The following is an 18,206-nucleotide window of genomic DNA, read 5'->3' as shown; positions in this document are numbered from 1 at the left end:
AGTAAAGTAACCTTAAGCCTTCTCAAGGTGGAAAGCGTAAATTACAACAGGAAGTTTTTAAAACAGAGACAATTTTGTTTCCAAGTAGCCAATAGCTCATGACTAATAATATTTAACAAAACACACACTTTTTGCACTGTTTTTGATACACACTGACAGTCCAAGACAGCAAGAGAATCAGGATTATCCAGTTTTTCCTTTCAGCTGTCAAGTTAAGAAGTTCTCCAAGGTGACATAGCATGCATGTTTGTTACTAGCTAGATCGCTGCCTGCCTTCAGTTAATGATCTCCAAGGGCGTGTGTGAGAGTAAAAAAGGCCAACATGTCAGAACAAAGTCCTTCACACGACTTTTGACTGTGTGGCAAAGCCAGTGATCCATTTTGGGAACATGTGACTACAGAAGGCAATACAAAATCAATACAATCTGAATCACTGTCATTTCTACTAATGCAATTCTATTTTGTTTGTATTATATAACAATCAACGAATAGTAAAATATGTGTATAATACAATACGTTGACAACAAGGTCTAAGATGTTTATTGCTTATACTTAATTTTTTACAATGTGCTTGAAGATTTTATCTTAACGTGTGCAACATTTACAAATGTCTTAATGATATCATCGAAAACCACAAATAACCTTTCATTAAATAAATCATGTCCTTTTTTTTTCTTTTCTTTTTTACAGCCGAATGAGATTCGTTAATTACTGGGTTATAGGTTAACCAATGTGTCCAGATCAGCAGGAAATGTATATATTACATTACAATGCAGATTCAGAATCATCATATATGATCAAAAAAGCAAATGCCATAACTGCACCACAATATGACCTTAAAAACATGTGGTTCATAAATTACAGAAGACATTTAAAAAGGCCAAAGAGCTAAAAATCCAGTAAAAGACTAATACTTTGTTTGACAAAGGCATTGCTCTAACTGTTGAAATGACGTTCAACATATTTTCCTGAGAAGTGATTAGACAGATCTTAAAAACACCATTTCAGTGGCATGTCTGATGCGTTTAAGGTACTGTAGAATGTATGTAACGGACTGGGCTTCAAGTATGTATGTGCAGAATCCTTAAAATACAATATTGGAAGTTAAATACAACAAAAGGTAAAACATTCTTCATAATAATCAAATATATTGCGCAAAGTACCACTTTGAATAATACACTGTGCATTCCAGCAGAACAAATACTTAATAGCAATGCACTTCTCAGTGTACTGTTTATTCCTGGTAAATCTTGGGATTAGTTACCAGCGGTTTCCTATGGATGAACTCTGTGCTTTGTGTGATTTTCTGTTTCTCAGGTAGCGCTTAAACTCCTGCAGTTCATATGGGCCCAGACTTTGGTCCACACCTGGTTTAAGTTTGTAGCTTAGTGGAGAAATGATATAGCCATTCTGGTAAAGGCAGAGTTGCTTACACATCTCAAAGCAACTGAAGAGCAGACCAAAATATGGGACAATCTGTAATGAATAAAACAAAACATAATATCATTAATAAGGAAGTGGAAATGCATTATTTATATAAGGTATTTCCACAAACAACCACTGAAAACATTTGAGCATGCTATTTCATGCGAAGCCAGCTCCAGAAACTCATGTTACTATTTGTTGTATTCATTTCATAGAATACATGTTTGTGTAATATACAACCATGTCAGATTTTTTTTAATGACAGATCGAAATTTGAATGACAGAAAACATGCAGTGCTTTGGTTATTTTTATCTCTCGTCCACCTAAGTACATAAAACAGACGTCACCTTCACCATGTTGGCTGTAAGGCCACTCCAAAGAGCCATGACACCCTTGTTCTTGATGACCTGTCTGAAGCAGTCTATCATTCCATTAAAATGGACATCAACTCCTCCACAATGGGGCAAAAGAAGACTCTGGGCCTAAAATAATGATTTAAGAAATATTCCTGATCATTAAGAAACACTTGGATAAGAGAATACTGACATTATTGTTTGTAGGAAAAAATATATAAAATGTTGTCTAATCTAGATGATCAAATATGATTTTTTTAAAGGTTTTTATTCAATTCATGTACATTTGTTTTGAACTGATTGCCCTACTGTAACACATTTTCCGACATTTACCTACCCTTAAACCCTCTGTGTTTTCCGTAGGCTGTGTTGATAGTGTCAATAGATACTTTGGTAACACTTTACAATGTCTCATTTGTTAACATTAGTTAATATATTAACTAACATTAACAAACAATGAGCAATACATTTGTTACAGTATTTATTAATATTTGTTAATAATAACGTTAGTAAATAAAAATCCAGGTTTTTGTTCATTGATTGTTCATGTTAGTTCACAGTGCAATAACGAATGTTAATAAATACAAAATTTAATTCATATTAGTATTATTAAATGTTGAAATTAACATTAACTAAGATTAATAAATGATGTAGGATTATTGTTACTTCTTAGTTAATGTTAACGAAAGTAGTTGAAACGTTATTGTAAAGTGTTACCAATACTTTTTTAAGCACCAGACTGACAGAATATTCAGGTCAGTTTATTTCTGACAATGCAATTTAACTTGCAAAAGAGAAAAAGCAGAACTTTTCATTTCTAGTTTGGCTGTTTTAGAGACAACCAAAACATATAGGAACTAGATCAGATATACCATGTTTGTTGTGTGTGTGAAAGGTCAACTATCTTTAGACAATTTATCTTTGGCATAGGCAGACACTGGACACTGGACATTCTCAGCTGCTGCAAGGCCTTGTGTCCTTCATAATGGTCTCTAGCATTGTTCTGTGTGACCTGTTGCAAAGACTATGCATAATTTTATATATATATATATATATATATATATATATATATATATATATATATATATATATATATATATATGTATATATAAATAATTATACATAGTCTTTACATAGTTTCTTTCTTAATAATCGACCCTTTTTTACAACTTTAGGGAGACCCAAGTCTGTGACACTGGTACCATTGTGTCCCCTGGTGGTGAGACATATCACTACATCTATTCTCACCTGCATCTTCTTTTTAACAGTTTCGAAGGGGAAGGAGAGAGTCTGAGCGACTCCTGCCGCAAGACATCCATTGATGAAGTTCTGCAAAGACGTGAAGCGAACATGACGCTCCTGCCACAGCTTATCCAAATTGACATAGACCGCATAGCAACCAACAGAGAACGGAACAGCGCCTATTCCAAAGAAATCCAAACATAAAGTTCCATCAACTTTTTAAGCAGAATTGTAAAACCTTTATTAATTAGAAGGTTATGAGCTTGGTTTTGATGTTTCTGAATTCAGATTTAGTGTCACTTAATGATTCTGAGGTGTAAACAGGGTCTGAACTAATACATACCTAACACTGTGAGCGAAAAACCCCTGTAGAGAGCTTGAAGTCCTTCATTTCTGTACATGCTGGAGAGAGAATGCAGCAACCCTCTGTAAGTTGGTTCTTTGCAATTCTGAGCAATAAGTCTGGTTTCAACCACCTCCAATGGATATGTTGCTAGAGCGGCAGATATGCCTGCCAGCCCACCGGCTACTATGGCTCTCCATTGTGAGATATCACCCAGTTCATCAATATGAAGGTTGACAATACTGCCAAAAATAGAAGAAAGTGAATAGTAAGCATTTTTGATAAGTGTAGAGTACCAGACATATCTACCAGACACATCTAACTGATATATCCTCATGATCTCAAAGGCTAATGCTTAAATGCTTTAACTTAATACACATAGCTTGAGGCTATGTCACTTTAAGAAATGTGCAAAAATACAGCACAATGTATGTTAATATGTAGGGATTTTCTGTGTTTTGCTGATATTTTGAATGAATCGTGTTGTGTCGACGGATCCGGCGAACGGAGAAGGCGTCGTTCTCGCTTGATATCTAAGGTTGAAGGAAATGTACACAATCTTAACAGAAAAGGTGTATTTCGCAGTACAGTGCAATTTTTGCTTACAGTGTATGAATTACTAAAAAATGTATATGAATTTTACAAATATAATTAGGCTATAATGTAAATTATAATTGTAAAAAGTTATCAATCTTAAGTATTATTATTTGGTGTTAATATATGTAGATATAGGCTAGTGTTAATTATTATGTAATTATTAAAAAGACAGTATTAATAGCAGTAGGCTACTAGAAAATTATATCCTTTACTAAAAATTTGATTATTAACCAACAACATAAACTTGGTAACCAACAACTTGCATTCGAGAGGTACACACTGAAGGGGGTGGATTGGAATCCACTGCCGCTTCAATGTAATGAGTGATTATAATCAAGGTATTAATCAATATTTTTCCTTCGAAATATCAAATGAGTTGAATTACTTCTCTGGAGATTTTTATTTTGTTATTGAAGTTACCAGTGTGATTACTGAAATGTTCTTTTCATGTATTCTTTAATGTCAGTATTTGATATCTGAATGCAGTAACAGTGCTTGCTCATTTAGCCCGGCTTCAAGAAATTAAATAGGGAAATGTTTTGTGTTTGAGAAAGGCCTTCAACATGTTAAAACATATAGGGGTCATTGAAGTCTATAGTTTAAGGGACCATTTCTCAAACACAAAACATTTCCCTATTTAATTGCTTGAAGCCGGGCTAAATGAGCAAGCACTGTTACTGCATTCAGATATCAAATACTGACATTAAAGAATACATGAAAAGAACATTTCAGTAATCACACTGGAGATAAAAATCTCCAGAGAAGTAATTCAACTCATTTGATATTTAGAAGGAAAAATATTGATTAATACCTTGATTATAAGCACTCATTACACATTGAAGCGGCAGTGGATTCCAATCCACCCCTTCAACACGTATACTTTTAAGAGGAACAATGCGTTCAAAACATGTCGTAATACACCCTCCACTCGTCTTTTCCTGGAATACTGGAACACTATGTGCGGGTCTTTCTAAAACTGTTTCTGGTGTCTCCGTTAACCCATTCAGCATGTGAAAATACACGTGACAAGATATACTTTCGTTTGTGGACAGGTACAGGCTGAGCTCAACGCTGATAGGCGTTTCCAAGTGCATGGTTCATATCCATGGAAACACTACAGCTGAAATTGACACTGAACTTGTTTTATGAATGCACACATTTTATGAATTCATCGAATTAAGGCCACGCCCACTGTAGGTCTCTAGGGTTCAGGATGACACCACATCAACGTGCTGGCTTTCGGAGCTACGTGATTGGTCAGGACATGAAGGGGTGATGTGTTACATCACGATGAACTAACGTAAACCCCCGTTCTAAGAAGTAACAGAAGCTAAGCTAATGAAGCAAGGCGGTTAAATAAAATTATTTCTTTAAACGATCCGTAAATTAAACATCTTAAGTACATTTAAATGAGTCCTCTCTTGTTAGTATATACATTTCATAATTAAATTATATCTACAAATTCTAAACTTCCTGTCAACTTCCTGTTGTCGTTGTTTACATCACAGCCGATTGAAAAGCTGATCTTATCTTGAATCACACAAAACAGCGAAACGTATCGGGCATAGACGCTATGTAGTATTCATTATTTAATATTAAAGTATTCAAATGTATAATACTTACTTTTTGTAAGTTGCTAAATGTATGGCACTGTAGGGGAACAACCGTAGACAGGAAACCATATTACCCTTCCAAAATGCTCGAAGTCCCTCATTCTGACAAATAAAAACAAAGCTGTGCAGAAAACCGCGTTTACAATGAAATGTTCCTATTTGACTCAAAATCTTTACGACTTCCAGAGGTGACGTTACAGTTTTGCTAAAAACCCCGGCAAAACCGACGCACAGTAGACTTTGAGAACTTGTCAGTCGGTCGTCCTTTTTGACTATAGCCATACTTCATAAGAAAAAGATTTTCTTCTCCAGCCTTTGAAGGAAAATAACAAACGTGTGAAAATGAGCACACTGTTTTGTTTATCATCCAGCTGCAGCGCTACTTGTCGTTCAGCGGCCAGTCATTGCAGGATATTTTGGGGGAAGGCGGGATGTAGTAGTTTGTGCATGCGCAAGTTTGGTTGCATTGCAAAATCACTCCATAATAGCTAGCTGTGAAAAAGCTATAGATGGAAAGAAATGACACAAACCATATCGTATGTCTAAAGACAGCCACAGACAAAGTTAATGTGCTTCCCTTATTCACTTTAGGCCAATGCAAATCTTTTGAAAAATGGATGGACCGACCCAACAGGCTCCTCTTGGCAGGTGCTAAACTGAATTCGGTGTGAAAACACTCGAAAAGACCATTAGTTTTGGGGGACCCTAGATGGGGATTTTATATTTTAAACCATGGATGCATAAAATTCAACTATATTTATGGGGCTATACGTGGATAATATGGAAATCCTGTACATTTTGTACTGGAACTCCATAATGTTTTGTTTTTATCAAAAGACCTCTCACACACAATGAATCTCTATTATGGTTGCTTATGATGTCTGAATAATATGAAAATGTGTAAAAAATAAATAAATAATATATATATATATATAGAGAGAGAGAGAGAGAGAGAGAGAGAGAGAGAGAGAGAGAGAGAGAGAGAGAGAGAGAGAGAGAGAGACTATTCCAGATAAATCTAAATAGATTATTTTTTTTAACTTAAACATATAGCCTACCCATTGGCAACCCTCTTGAAATATTTCATTTGTTTCAATATATGAGTTCAACTACATTCTGGTTTTAAATTCAGTTTTCTTGGAAAGAAAGACTACTTTCTTTGTGTAGCCTATGTGCAAGACTTCATTAGTCGCTTCAGGTTAGCACAGGTTAGCAAAATTAGCACTTTTGAGCTAACTCGGGTACATTTACATTGTTGTAATGTTGATTAATGTACACTGTCCCCTTTCAAATAAAGAATAAATTAAAAAAAAAAATGAAAACGGTCTTAAAGGGAGGGAGAGTGTTTTCGCAATTGGCTCCTAAATCTTGAATGCATTGTTAGCTAACTGCGTGATGGGGTAACAGGGCTCGCCAGGGTAAAAGGCACCTTTGATTTTATATCCTCCTGGGACCCAGAAAAAAAAAGTTTTTTGAATTTAGTTTTTTTCCATGTCATCACACTGTTTAGAGCACAATAAAAAAATAGTAAAAAAACATTTTTGAAAAATAATATTTTATTCATACATTATGCTATGTCCTCTGTAGTGGACGTCAGGACTAAGTTGTTTAAAAAATAAAATGACATGAAATTATATGTATAGGCAAAAACAATGGGATTTTTTTTTTTCAATCACCAATAAATTTGGGGGTTTCAGGATTTTTTCAACCAAAATTTGTATAAAGATTATTCTCAACTATGTTATGAAAGAAATAACGGAATGAATTGATACACCATTTTACTTTATGCAATATGTGGGTAAAATGTCCATAAATTAATATTCCCATTCAATGCAATGCAATCTAATTTGCACCTTAATGTGTTCTTGGAGCAACATTTAATGAAAAAAGTGTAATAATTGGAGTAATAATTGGCAACATTTTAATAATAATATCTAATATTTCATAGGAATATTGATGTATAATTTATTTCCATATTCACTTGTTGTGTCTCACAAAATGCCTGATAAACATGATGTCCTCTACAGTGGACACGTTTGAAATCAACGCCCTGTTCTGTAACAGAAAATATTTTTTTTATTTGAAACCCCTTAACATTTTCCTGAGATGTTGTTTTATGAAATACAATTTGAAAAGTAGTCCAATTTAAATTATAATTACAATATATTATCATATTTCCATAAGAATGCTACATTTGATCACTAAATTAATGTCAGACATTTTTAAAGACCAAGGAGAAGTTGTTTTCATGGTGAAACCTCCAAACATTTGGTATCTCTGAAAAGTCCTGAATGTGCTCTTTACAGGACACCCAGGTTGTGTCATGTGACATGTATGATGTCAGAGAAATTCACTAAAATATAATGTCCACTACAGTGGACAAAAGTCTATTCTTGGGTCCCAGGAGGATATAAAAAAAAAAAAAAAACTTTTTATTTTATTTTTTAATCTTTCTTATATTTTATTTTCCTTTTAACACTAGATGGCACAAAAACTTTCCGCAGCAAGCTCCTAAACATCCGCTCTTCAAGATAGCCTACACATGGACATTTGGCTGATCCTTTATGCTAGTGGTTCTCAACGGGCGTTCAGAGAACAATGGGGGCGTTGGAAGCAAGATTTTTGAAAGGGGGGCGTTCAGGTGCATGGTTCTCGAGTTTAGGCTACACCAAAGATCCAGACAAGACAAGATTAAACATGTAATTACTTGCAAAATAATTGCCTACAACATTCAAAAATCTGCCATTTTAATGCGACATGTAAGCTCAGGGCCGGCCCGAGGCATAAGCGAACTAAGCGGCTGCTTGGGGCCCCCTCGCCACCAGGGGGCCCCCGAAGCGAGTTTTTTTTTTTTTTTTTTTACATATTAATTAACTTAAACAAAAGACATAAATGAATGAATGGATTAATAATTCAAGACAAGAAAATTCTGATTTCATGATCAGTACTGCCTACAACTGGTGCTGTGACTGCCAGTGTTTGAGTCATGCGCATAACCTTGCGTGCACAGACAATTCGTGCGAAAAGTCACGGTAATGTTAAGCCATGTCACAAAAATTTGATTTGATCAATGATTTATCCTTTAAGTTTAATGATATTCAGAACAGAACAAGGGTAAAAAATAACTATAAACAAGCCAAAACGAATTAATTTAAAGCGAAAGTGAAAGCGGCGATGGGCTCACCGTAAGCTATGTATTATTTCTTTTCCAACGACTGTATTTTTTTTTCCAGCCATAGACCAGCGCTCAAACACTGACTAGAATCCAGCGGCGCTGACAAGAATGTTCTCAAAATGTGTTTTGCGCTGACAACAATCCAGTGCTGACTACTAGAATCACGCAGTGGAGGAATGGAAAGTTGACAGAACCACTTATATTTTCAAATATTTTCAATAAATCATGTTCCCATTCACTCTAGCGACGAATTTTAAAATGAATGAAACTAAATTCTATTTATAAGATAGCCTAGGCCTAAAACTTTTACAAATGTCAATTTGATGGATAATTTAAATATATTCTGTAATCACATTTTGGTAATGTATTAATTCAGCCGTCACATCTGAGCGCGAAACGCTGCTTGGATATAGTTTCAATATAGTTAGAAATAATGAATAGGCTAATACAATAATAATTTAATTGTTCGTGTTTAATCTTGTTAGAAGATTTTTATTTATTTCTTACTGATTATGAACACAAATTAATCATGACAAACCAAATTAATTGTATTATTAATTATACCATTGATGAAAACAAGCTGATACCAAGGTATTTTAGGCCTACAATTCTAACATATTTTTTCATGAAAAATCATGATTGTATTATTATTATTTTTTTAAAGTGAAGTTAATGTAAGCAGCTTCTTGCAACACCCTGCTAAATGCGTAATAAAAACTAAGTGCAAACATTACCGCTTTAATGACCGTATAGCCCACGGTCTTTTTTACTGTCCAATGACAGCCCATCTTATACTTTGAGAGGAATGGGAGAGAGTAGGAAGTTCATTTGTTACCCGTACGAGTTTATAATAGTATATTTTAACAAGATTTTCAAATAAAGAAAAAAAAAACTTGTTTTTAAATGTTGGCTTTATTAAACTATGTTAGTGATTACTAGCCACATAATTAAATTTTGAATGTCAAATTTGTAACCGTTGCATTTCGTTAACACTGATTTACACTGATATATAGGCTAATTTCTAACAAAAAATATTTTATTTTATATTTAGTTTAAATCAGGTCTCCGCTGTTGAGGTAGAATTGGCTTGTGGCGCCGTCACAAAAAAATAGGGTCCAAGAAATGCGGTCCCAGAACTGCAGCCTCCGGTATTTTAGGAATACTGGCAGCAATTGGTGTGTGTGGCAATAGAAAAGTGACCAGCAGATGGCAGTCATGGCCCAAAAATATGGATTCAAGTTCTGTTGAATCTTCAATTGTTGAATTTAATTGAATAATCATACTTTGAACAAAATAATGAATCAGCTATGTGCATAAAATATAGAGTTTATTACAGTAAATAATTATATTAAACAAAATATAAAATAGTTGAAAATCTTTACAATAGTCCAGTTTTTGGTTCAGTGTTTTTAAGTCTTCCTAATGATCACATTAACGAAACAATGCTGTTATTTTGAACTTTATATTCATCAAATAATCCTGAAAAAATAAATAATAATGGTTTCTACAAAAATAAGAAGCAGTACAACTGTTTTCAACATTGAAAATAATAAGAAATGTTTCTTGAGCAGCAAATCAATGATTTCTGAAGGATCATGGACACTAAAGATTAGAGTAATGATGCTGAAAGTTCTGCTTTACCATCACTGGAATAAAAGCATCAGAAGATGTGTCAAAACCATTGCTTTCAAGAAGTTGTTAAATATATATTTTCCATCAATAAATAGACAAAAAAAAAAAAAAAAAAAAAAAAAAATCAAACTGTGTCAAACAATGTCTTGTGAAGATCCGCAGTCAGACAGCCAGCCAGCAGATGGCAGTCTTTACCCACAACCACAGTTGGTATAAGAGTACATTTACAAGAAAATGAAATAGCATCTGTTATGATGAAATTATTCATGTAAAGTATTAATATTAAAGTAGTAATATTATTTGTATTCAGATTATTAAGGTTAATAATATGTTCTAATAACATCACATTATTATTATCTGAGCAATTCACAATATATAAAAGTAGAATCATTGTTTTACTACATAAGCACTGAAGGTGATTGTATTTACTGCCAATTGCAACTGTATCGGAACCCGTCTTGTTTGTGAATCTTACAAACAAGACAGTTTGTAAAGTAGACATAAATGTGGGATCAGGTTTTATTGTCAAAGCAGACACCAGTTTTGTGGGAATACTGCTTGTGTTAATATCTTAAGTCATGTAAACAACTTCTCCATGCCAGTCATGCCTTCAGGCCCTTCACGACAACAAACACGATAAAGGATGCCACATTGTAGCATGTTGCCCTGTATGAAAATGAGCACACGAGTCCCCCTAATATCCCAGCAGGGTCTTGTAGTTCCTTTCCTGTTAGGGCCAGTGTTTGTTTTCAGCCTGTATCCCCCTGCAATGTGCGCCTCCCTCCCCTGCTGATTCGACAACCTCAGCTGCCTGTGAAGAGCCCACCTCCTGTCTGTAGCTGGGCCACTTGGCTCTTTCACAACGGCTACTGGAATAACAGTGCCCCGAGAAGGAAATGACAGTCTGTTCAAAAGAGCCCCTATGCCACAGTATTGTGCTGGGGGGGGGGGGGGGGGCTGGTACAGTGCAGGAGATGCTTAATCATTGCATATTGCTTCAATATCAATTCAAAATCACAAAGCACCACTCAAGTTAACCAAGGTTTAAGTTATACTTCTATGTCATATAGCAGCATAGATTGTGAACTGTAAACATCCTTCTCATGGAGTTACTATATTTACACTTTCAATATTTACAGTCACGTTGACTGTCATTGTGATCGGACCACAGTGAGAATGAGTGATTTTTCAGCCCTCAGAAGTAGTAAAAGTCCTGGCACTTCCTTTGTACGTGACAAGAAGGACTCCTTTGATCTTTCAGTCATATGTATGCGGATCCAATTACAAGATAATGGAGTGATGCTTATGAAAGATCAGGTGTGAAGTGTGCGCATGTGCTGGATCTTATCAATTAGTGGACGAGCCACTTGACAAGACGGACACATCGTCTGCTACCGAGAGAAAATATCTTCTCGGGCCCCTTTTAATGTGTCTCTCAATCATGTTCTCACCTTTGTTTATTCACTTTAACCCATCATCGCCCGCCTCCTCTGTGATCTGCATCTACTATAGTGGATAGGGCACTGACTTCCTCTTAAATTCACACAGTGTCCTTCCTGACTCCCGCACTGACTGTGTGTCCTGGACTTATTAACCCGGGAACTTCCAGAGCTCCTTTGTCTTGCTCCTCTCTATACTTAAGGGGGCTGCGAGCAGAGGGGAAAGCTATTGTCATTCACTGTATGCCATGCGCAAGTCTGCCCTTGATCCCTGGCTTTGAAATGGAGTGCTGGAGGAAGAGAGACTGACTCAAGCAATAGTGTCTGACATAGGCTCTCTCTCACCCTCTAAAAAACATTCTTTGTCATTGAATATTTTCATAAGCCATTTTAAACTATTTAGGGTTCTCCACAATCCTTTTCTGAACTCCTCGCCCTGCATGCTAGTCTGTTGTGAATGTAAAGCATCAAAAGAGGGCGCTCTTTGTCAGCCGGTGCTGTAATGGAAACAGGCCTCCTCTAGCAAACTGGTGCCAGGCCAGAGACAAGAGCAATAAAGTTCTCACCTCATTATCAAGAACACAGCCACATCACAGCCTGCTGCCAGGTGGGACTGGAGGAGGGGGGGAGATAGAGGGGTTGTAGAGATAATCTGGAAAAGAAAAGGGCTGATCTGACAACCTTCACCTGGGAAGAATGATATTTGACTGACCCAAACTCCACAGAAAGGGAATATGCTTTCCAGAAAATCTCTTTAATGTATGGACTGTATGGATTTTGCCATACTTTTTGTAACGTTTAAGTATAATAAACACTATTTAATAGTACATATGTAATAATCATATGTCAGTATAATATACAGTCTAATTGCACTGGATTGATATAGGGTTTCCCAAACTGGGGGTTGATAAATTAATTAAATGTTTTAAATAAAAAAAAAATAAAAAAATGAAACACTTACTAAAGATCATATATTTTAAATAAAATATAAAATAAATATTAATGTTTACCAGGGTTAAAAAAATCTATTTTTATGTTAAATGTTCTTTCACACCCTCAGCCATGTTAGGGACATAACAGTTATATTAATATTATATTTGTTTACCTGCAAGACCATTAACCAACATCAGAGAACCAGAACAGGCTAAACATTTGTTAAATTATTGAAATATTAACTTAAAATCTCAAGGGGTCTTTAAAAGTCATAAGTAAATATTTTAGGTCAAAAGGGTTTAGCTGACAAAAAGTTTGGGAATCCCTGATACAGGCTATTTAGGTCATGAAGAATAATTATTATGAACACTGAGAAGCTTTCAGGAGAGCCATTTAGTGGCTTGCAAAGTACTAGATGGACCTGGGCTCCTAGCAGCTGGTGTTCTCCTATCTTCACATGTACAACCAATAAATCAATATCAAATCTAGCAGGAAGCCAGATGGCCTCCCTCCAGACCTTCGGCATAGTGGGTCACAGACCTCTTAAAGCCAGCATGGCTACTGTAAGCCAGGCCAATAGAGAAGAGCCTTTGAAGGCTTAGAAATTCAACAAGGAGGCTATGAATGACTAAAGGGGACAAATAAGCTGTTACGACTCTGGTCAGATCAGTGTTTGTGTTTCTCTGAACATCAAAGGTCAGAGACTGTTTGATATGCAGCCCCCACACCTTGATCCAGAGCCGGGACAGGTAATGGGGTGGAGTAGTCCATTGAGTAACAAGGAGGGGGGGCTTGTAGAGTCCTCCTCTTAGGTCTTGCTGTAGGGCACTCGCCTCAGACAAAGAATCTTTTAGGGCCTCCGACTCCCTACGGAGCAGTCGGCCCCATGAAACTATGAGCATCTTCTGCTCACGGCAATGGCCTGCGCCAGTACCTGGTTATGTGGGCCTTTCTGTGGTCCCGAAGGAACTTTTGCGTGCAGTACCTGGTACTGATACAGATAAATCCTAAATTAACCACTTTTTTATCACATTTTAATTTTTGTATCATCTGGTAATACTATGGTACTTTGTAATACTCAATTTCTGTTTATGTGTCTAGTTCTGACCATAAACTACCATTCAAAAGTCTAGGGTCAGTTTTTATTCAGCAATAATGAAGCAATAAATTGATAATAAAGTGACAGTTAAGATAAACAGTAAAGACATGTTGCAAAAAAAAAAAAATTCTAATTTAAATAAATGCTGTACTTTTAAACTAAAAGATACGGAGCAGCACAACTTTTTTAATAATAATAAGAAATGTTTCTTGAGCAAGACATCAGCATATTAGAATGATTTTTAAAGGATCATGTGACACTGAAGAATTCAAATTTCCCATTACAGTAATACAATATATTTTCAAATATATTTAAATAGAAAACAGTTCTTTTAAATTGTGATTATATTTCACAATATTCCTATTTTTTCTGTATTGTCATCAACTAAATGCAGCCTTGGTGAGCATATGAGACCTCTTTCGAAAACATAAAAAAGTCTTGACCCCAAACTTTTGAACGGTACTATTTGTACCCATCAACTACACACTTTCACGTTAAACCTAATCTAAAATGTCTTTAATAAATAGTTGCTGTTAGGTTATTGGCTTTTCTTCACTACATTTGAATACCTAGATTTAAATCAAATGCTACTTTCATTGTAATCAAAACAACAGCACATAATATGGGCTTGTAAAAACATTTCTACAGTTGTATAATATCAAGGAAATGTAATTACCCTGCCTCCTTGTTTTTCAAGGTTTTCAAAACCTACAAGCTAATTGAGAAAACACGGATCAGTAATGCTCCAGGGTCTAACACAGATGATGTCGCAATTCAAAAAAAACAAGGCCCAAAAAAACAAGTTAAACAGTAGTTTGATTGAATGGCTGTTCACAGAGGAGTGTGAAATGCCAGCTCTATATGGTGAGGTGTGACTAGGGTGAAGGGGGCAGCTCTGGCCTTTGTGTAACTCCCAGGCTGAATGTGCGGCGGCTATTGTTCAGGCACGACCGCCTGGCCTCTCAGTCTCTCTCCTCCACAGCTTTATCCAAAGCTGCATGACCACTTCCTTAACCCAGGTCAGGGCAAGGTCGTGACTTTGGTAACTTACCCCTAGACCGTCTGCACTGTCTGCTCATCCATAAATGCATAAATGGACCTGCCGGGGAATAAAAGCATGGAAAAAGTCAAAAAGAACAATTCTATTAAGCCATTTGAGATGGTAGAAACACATTTTGATGGTAGAAAAATGATACCAGATTGAATGAAAACAATTACATCCACTAGGAGAAAGATCACAAGTAATCAAATTTATAGCATAGTAAATAACGAATTACATGAATCACTTCACAGAGCGACCAGGAGTGTACATAACATGCTCAGATTTACAATGTTGAATTAACCCCCCTGTTAACCCTAATGGGCTCTTCTATGTAACTGTGAAGACACAGGTCAGTCTGGTCTCTTTCTCTTGTTTCAAGGCCTTATTGGACTGTGAAGAATGAAACCCCTTCTCTGTTGATAAGAAGAGGAAAGGCTAAAGTGCTCAAAGGCATGGTATACACACAGTTTTGGAACTTTGATGGAGGCCGAGTGAAGGAGGAGGGGAGGTATATCGGTTGATAAAGATCACCATGGGTCTTTGATCTTTAAGGAACAGATAAGATGTTACCAAGTGGCATGCTGGGTGGACGAGCAGGCCCACATGACAGGTACAAACAAGCAAACACAGCCCTGGAGGTGATGTCTTCAAGGAGAACCAGATAGCTACAGGAGGAATGGCAGATGGGCAATTAGCCATTTCACTTTGGAGTGAAGTGGAGTGAAAAGTTAACACAGCACACTTGCCTCACTGAGCAAAGTACTTTAGGCTCAAATTAGATACGTTATGCATGAGTAGAGGACATTATTTATGACTTAAAAACATAGATCATGTTCCAATTTCCCTAATGCGACTAATCTAAATTTCATTTTAGCAAAATTTGACAGAACTTCAGGGCAAAATAATCAATGAAAGAACATGCTCCACCAACACAGCTGCAGACTGAATCAAAGACACCATGCATTTTAAATACATTTGCTCAATTTGAAGGTTGGAGATTGTTAAAGTGACACTCGAATGTCAAACTAAAGCATAACGGGGGTGGGCTACGTCTGCGTGCTCCCTAGGCACTGATTTAGGGCCTGCATGTGGATGCCAGACAGAGCCTGAAGTCTGGGGGTGCAAGCTACAGCCTGAAACAGATGCCTGGCTGTCTGGCTGAGGGAGGAGGGGAGTCTGTGCTGAATAAAATGGGAGAACTGCCTGTGGTGTTAATGTGCTTTCATTGGTCCTCCTAGCAACAGAGCTGTAATATTCACTGCACCTGCACCAGGTCTGTAAGTGAGATGCAGGATGTTAAAGTGGATAATCGTGAGTGCACGTGTGTACATGTAATTAATATGTATATTGGCTTGCACACATTATACAGTGACAGGAAAGAGAGTTCATACACAAATGTGTGTGTGTGTGTGTGTGTGTGTGTGTGTGTGTGTGTGTGTATACTACTCAATGCTCCTGATGTGTGTGCACTAACTTGGATTGGTTAAATGCAGAGGATGGGTTACCATACTTGGCCTTCACGTCGTCACTGTCACTGTCATTAAAAAATCTAGCAAAGACAAGACAGGACAAGACACGACACTCTTGCAATCAAAGTAAAACATGCTCTGTATTATCAAAAAAAAAAAAAAAAATCTATTATTGGACTGGCCTCTAGGACAAACGGTTTGGAAAATGGATGAATGGATGCAAGTATATTAAAATGTATTAAGTTTGATTCCTGTTCATGACCCAACGAAAAAGACAATTAAAAGAATTAAGACGTAAGACCCTTCATTATCAGTTCCCTCCTACAGACATCAAAAGACACATACAGTGAGAGTGCAGCTGCCCTGGTGGTGTGACTTTCTTCTCTCACACTGCTGTTTGTGTTGAGGATGTTTACTGATCCCAGGAAAGACAAACAGGTTCACTCTTATTTGTCGGAGTTGTGCTCAAACAGAGGAGCCAATAGGACTGATTCAGCAAAAGGGTCAGTCTGTTACTCATTGTTGCAATTGTTGTTTTTCGTGTCCTTTCACGTTAGCTGTGTCCTCATACACACAGACTTTCTCGTCAACTGCCAGGGTCACAACTGGAATGTTTTAGATTCTATGACCTTTTATAATACAGATACTATACTAATGCTGAAAAATGCATTTCTGTTAAATTCACATTTGATGTATTGTACCAATATCAGATACACTATGGTTGTAAATGCCAATCAGCTTATAGATAAAATAAAGATTGCATTTATTACCACTTACCAGCCCAGATGATCGGATTTTACTCGCAGTCACCTATCCATTGTGAATGTAAACATCTGGGAACAGCTGCACAAATGTGGCACTGGCGCAGCTGATCTCTGCAACGGCACAGGAAAACTATTTTATTTGGCTTGCTTATAATAAATCAATTTAACTTGGTTATGTGATGTTTGCGCATGTGGATTGCGGATTGTTGGGTTTCATTCACATTTATATAAATAACTGTAAAATAGCTTTTGTTTGTCATAATGCTATAATATACCTGTAGGTGTGACCCTGATTCTTTTCCATTTATAACGGATAAGATACTTAGTACAGTATTTTGAGGAATAGATGAAACAAAGAAACGTCTAGTTGAACAGTGATTGGTTCGATCAGCAATAGTCATTGTCTGTGCTGGACTTACAGGGGTATAAATCACAGAGGGAACAAGCCTCAGCAGAGAGGTTTTATGAGGGGAGACTTCCCTTGCATCCTGCAGGGGGTAGAGGCCGACACTGTCTGAGTGTCAAAGACCTTTTAACTGGCAGGATCACAAACAAAGAATTATTACTTTATTGGACATCATTTAGGGAGACTTTTTTCCACTCTCTCGGATTTCTTGTAGGAGAGAAGAATTAACACGCAGAAGCTATTCACTTAAAATTATAGTTATTATGAAAGGTTTCATTTGAGATATACTCCTGCTGGGTTGTTATGGTTGATGAAAACCGCTCAGAGAATATAGCAAAGGTCATTGCAATTAATTTGTTAATTATGCACCCATAAAACAATTATACACATGAATTGTTTGAATGAGGACACTTAACATTTGAAAAAATGAGTGCTTCAGCTATTCTCACAGCCGCTAATGAATTGCTGACACAAAACATTAACACTATTGTCAAAATATTTTGAGAATGCACAATATCATTAGCTGCAGTAATGCAGAAGACAAATAAAATGGTCCTGCAGATTAATCAAATCTCTGAGAAAGCCACATAATCCATTGATAATTTGAGTACATGAGAGACTCTTTTGATTTATAAATTAAATTTAAAATAAAATTTAAAGTCATATTTTGCTA

General features: G+C 36.3%; 1 protein-coding gene across 1 annotated transcript; it reads right to left on the bottom strand.

The window, feature by feature from the left end:
• Positions 1 to 361: 361 nt before the first annotated feature.
• slc25a43 (solute carrier family 25 member 43) lies at positions 362 to 5,973 on the bottom strand. The gene is made up of 5 exons (XM_081381878.1): positions 5,585 to 5,973; positions 3,365 to 3,606; positions 3,028 to 3,200; positions 1,774 to 1,908; positions 362 to 1,476 (listed from the first exon to the last, which is right to left on the bottom strand). The coding sequence occupies exons 1-5, from the start codon at positions 5,854 to 5,856 to the stop codon at positions 1,261 to 1,263; spliced, it is 1,038 nt and encodes a 345-aa protein (XP_081238004.1). The 5' UTR covers positions 5,857 to 5,973; the 3' UTR covers positions 362 to 1,260.
• Between the last annotated feature and the right edge of the window lie 12,233 nt (positions 5,974 to 18,206).

This window comes from Scardinius erythrophthalmus, assembly GCF_964197995.2.
Source record: "Scardinius erythrophthalmus genome assembly, chromosome: 13".
Lineage (NCBI taxonomy): Eukaryota > Metazoa > Chordata > Actinopteri > Cypriniformes > Leuciscidae > Scardinius > Scardinius erythrophthalmus.
The sequence above is the reverse complement of the archived record's forward strand: the minus strand, read 5'-3'. Positions and strand labels throughout refer to the sequence as shown.

What these genes read in the sequence shown, in the direction of transcription:
- slc25a43 (XM_081381878.1), bottom strand. Translation starts at nt 5,856, where the DNA reads ATGGCTATAGTCAAAAAGGACGACCGACTGACAAGTTCTCAAAGTCTA. An exon ending in CTGTTAAAAAGAAGATGCAG is followed by an intron (nt 1,909 to 3,027) that starts GTGAGAATAGAT and finishes TCATTATTTTAG; the next exon opens with GCCCAGAGTCTTCTTTTGCC. An exon ending in TTACAGCCAACATGGTGAAG is followed by an intron (nt 1,477 to 1,773) that starts GTGACGTCTGTT and finishes TATTCATTACAG; the next exon opens with ATTGTCCCATATTTTGGTCT.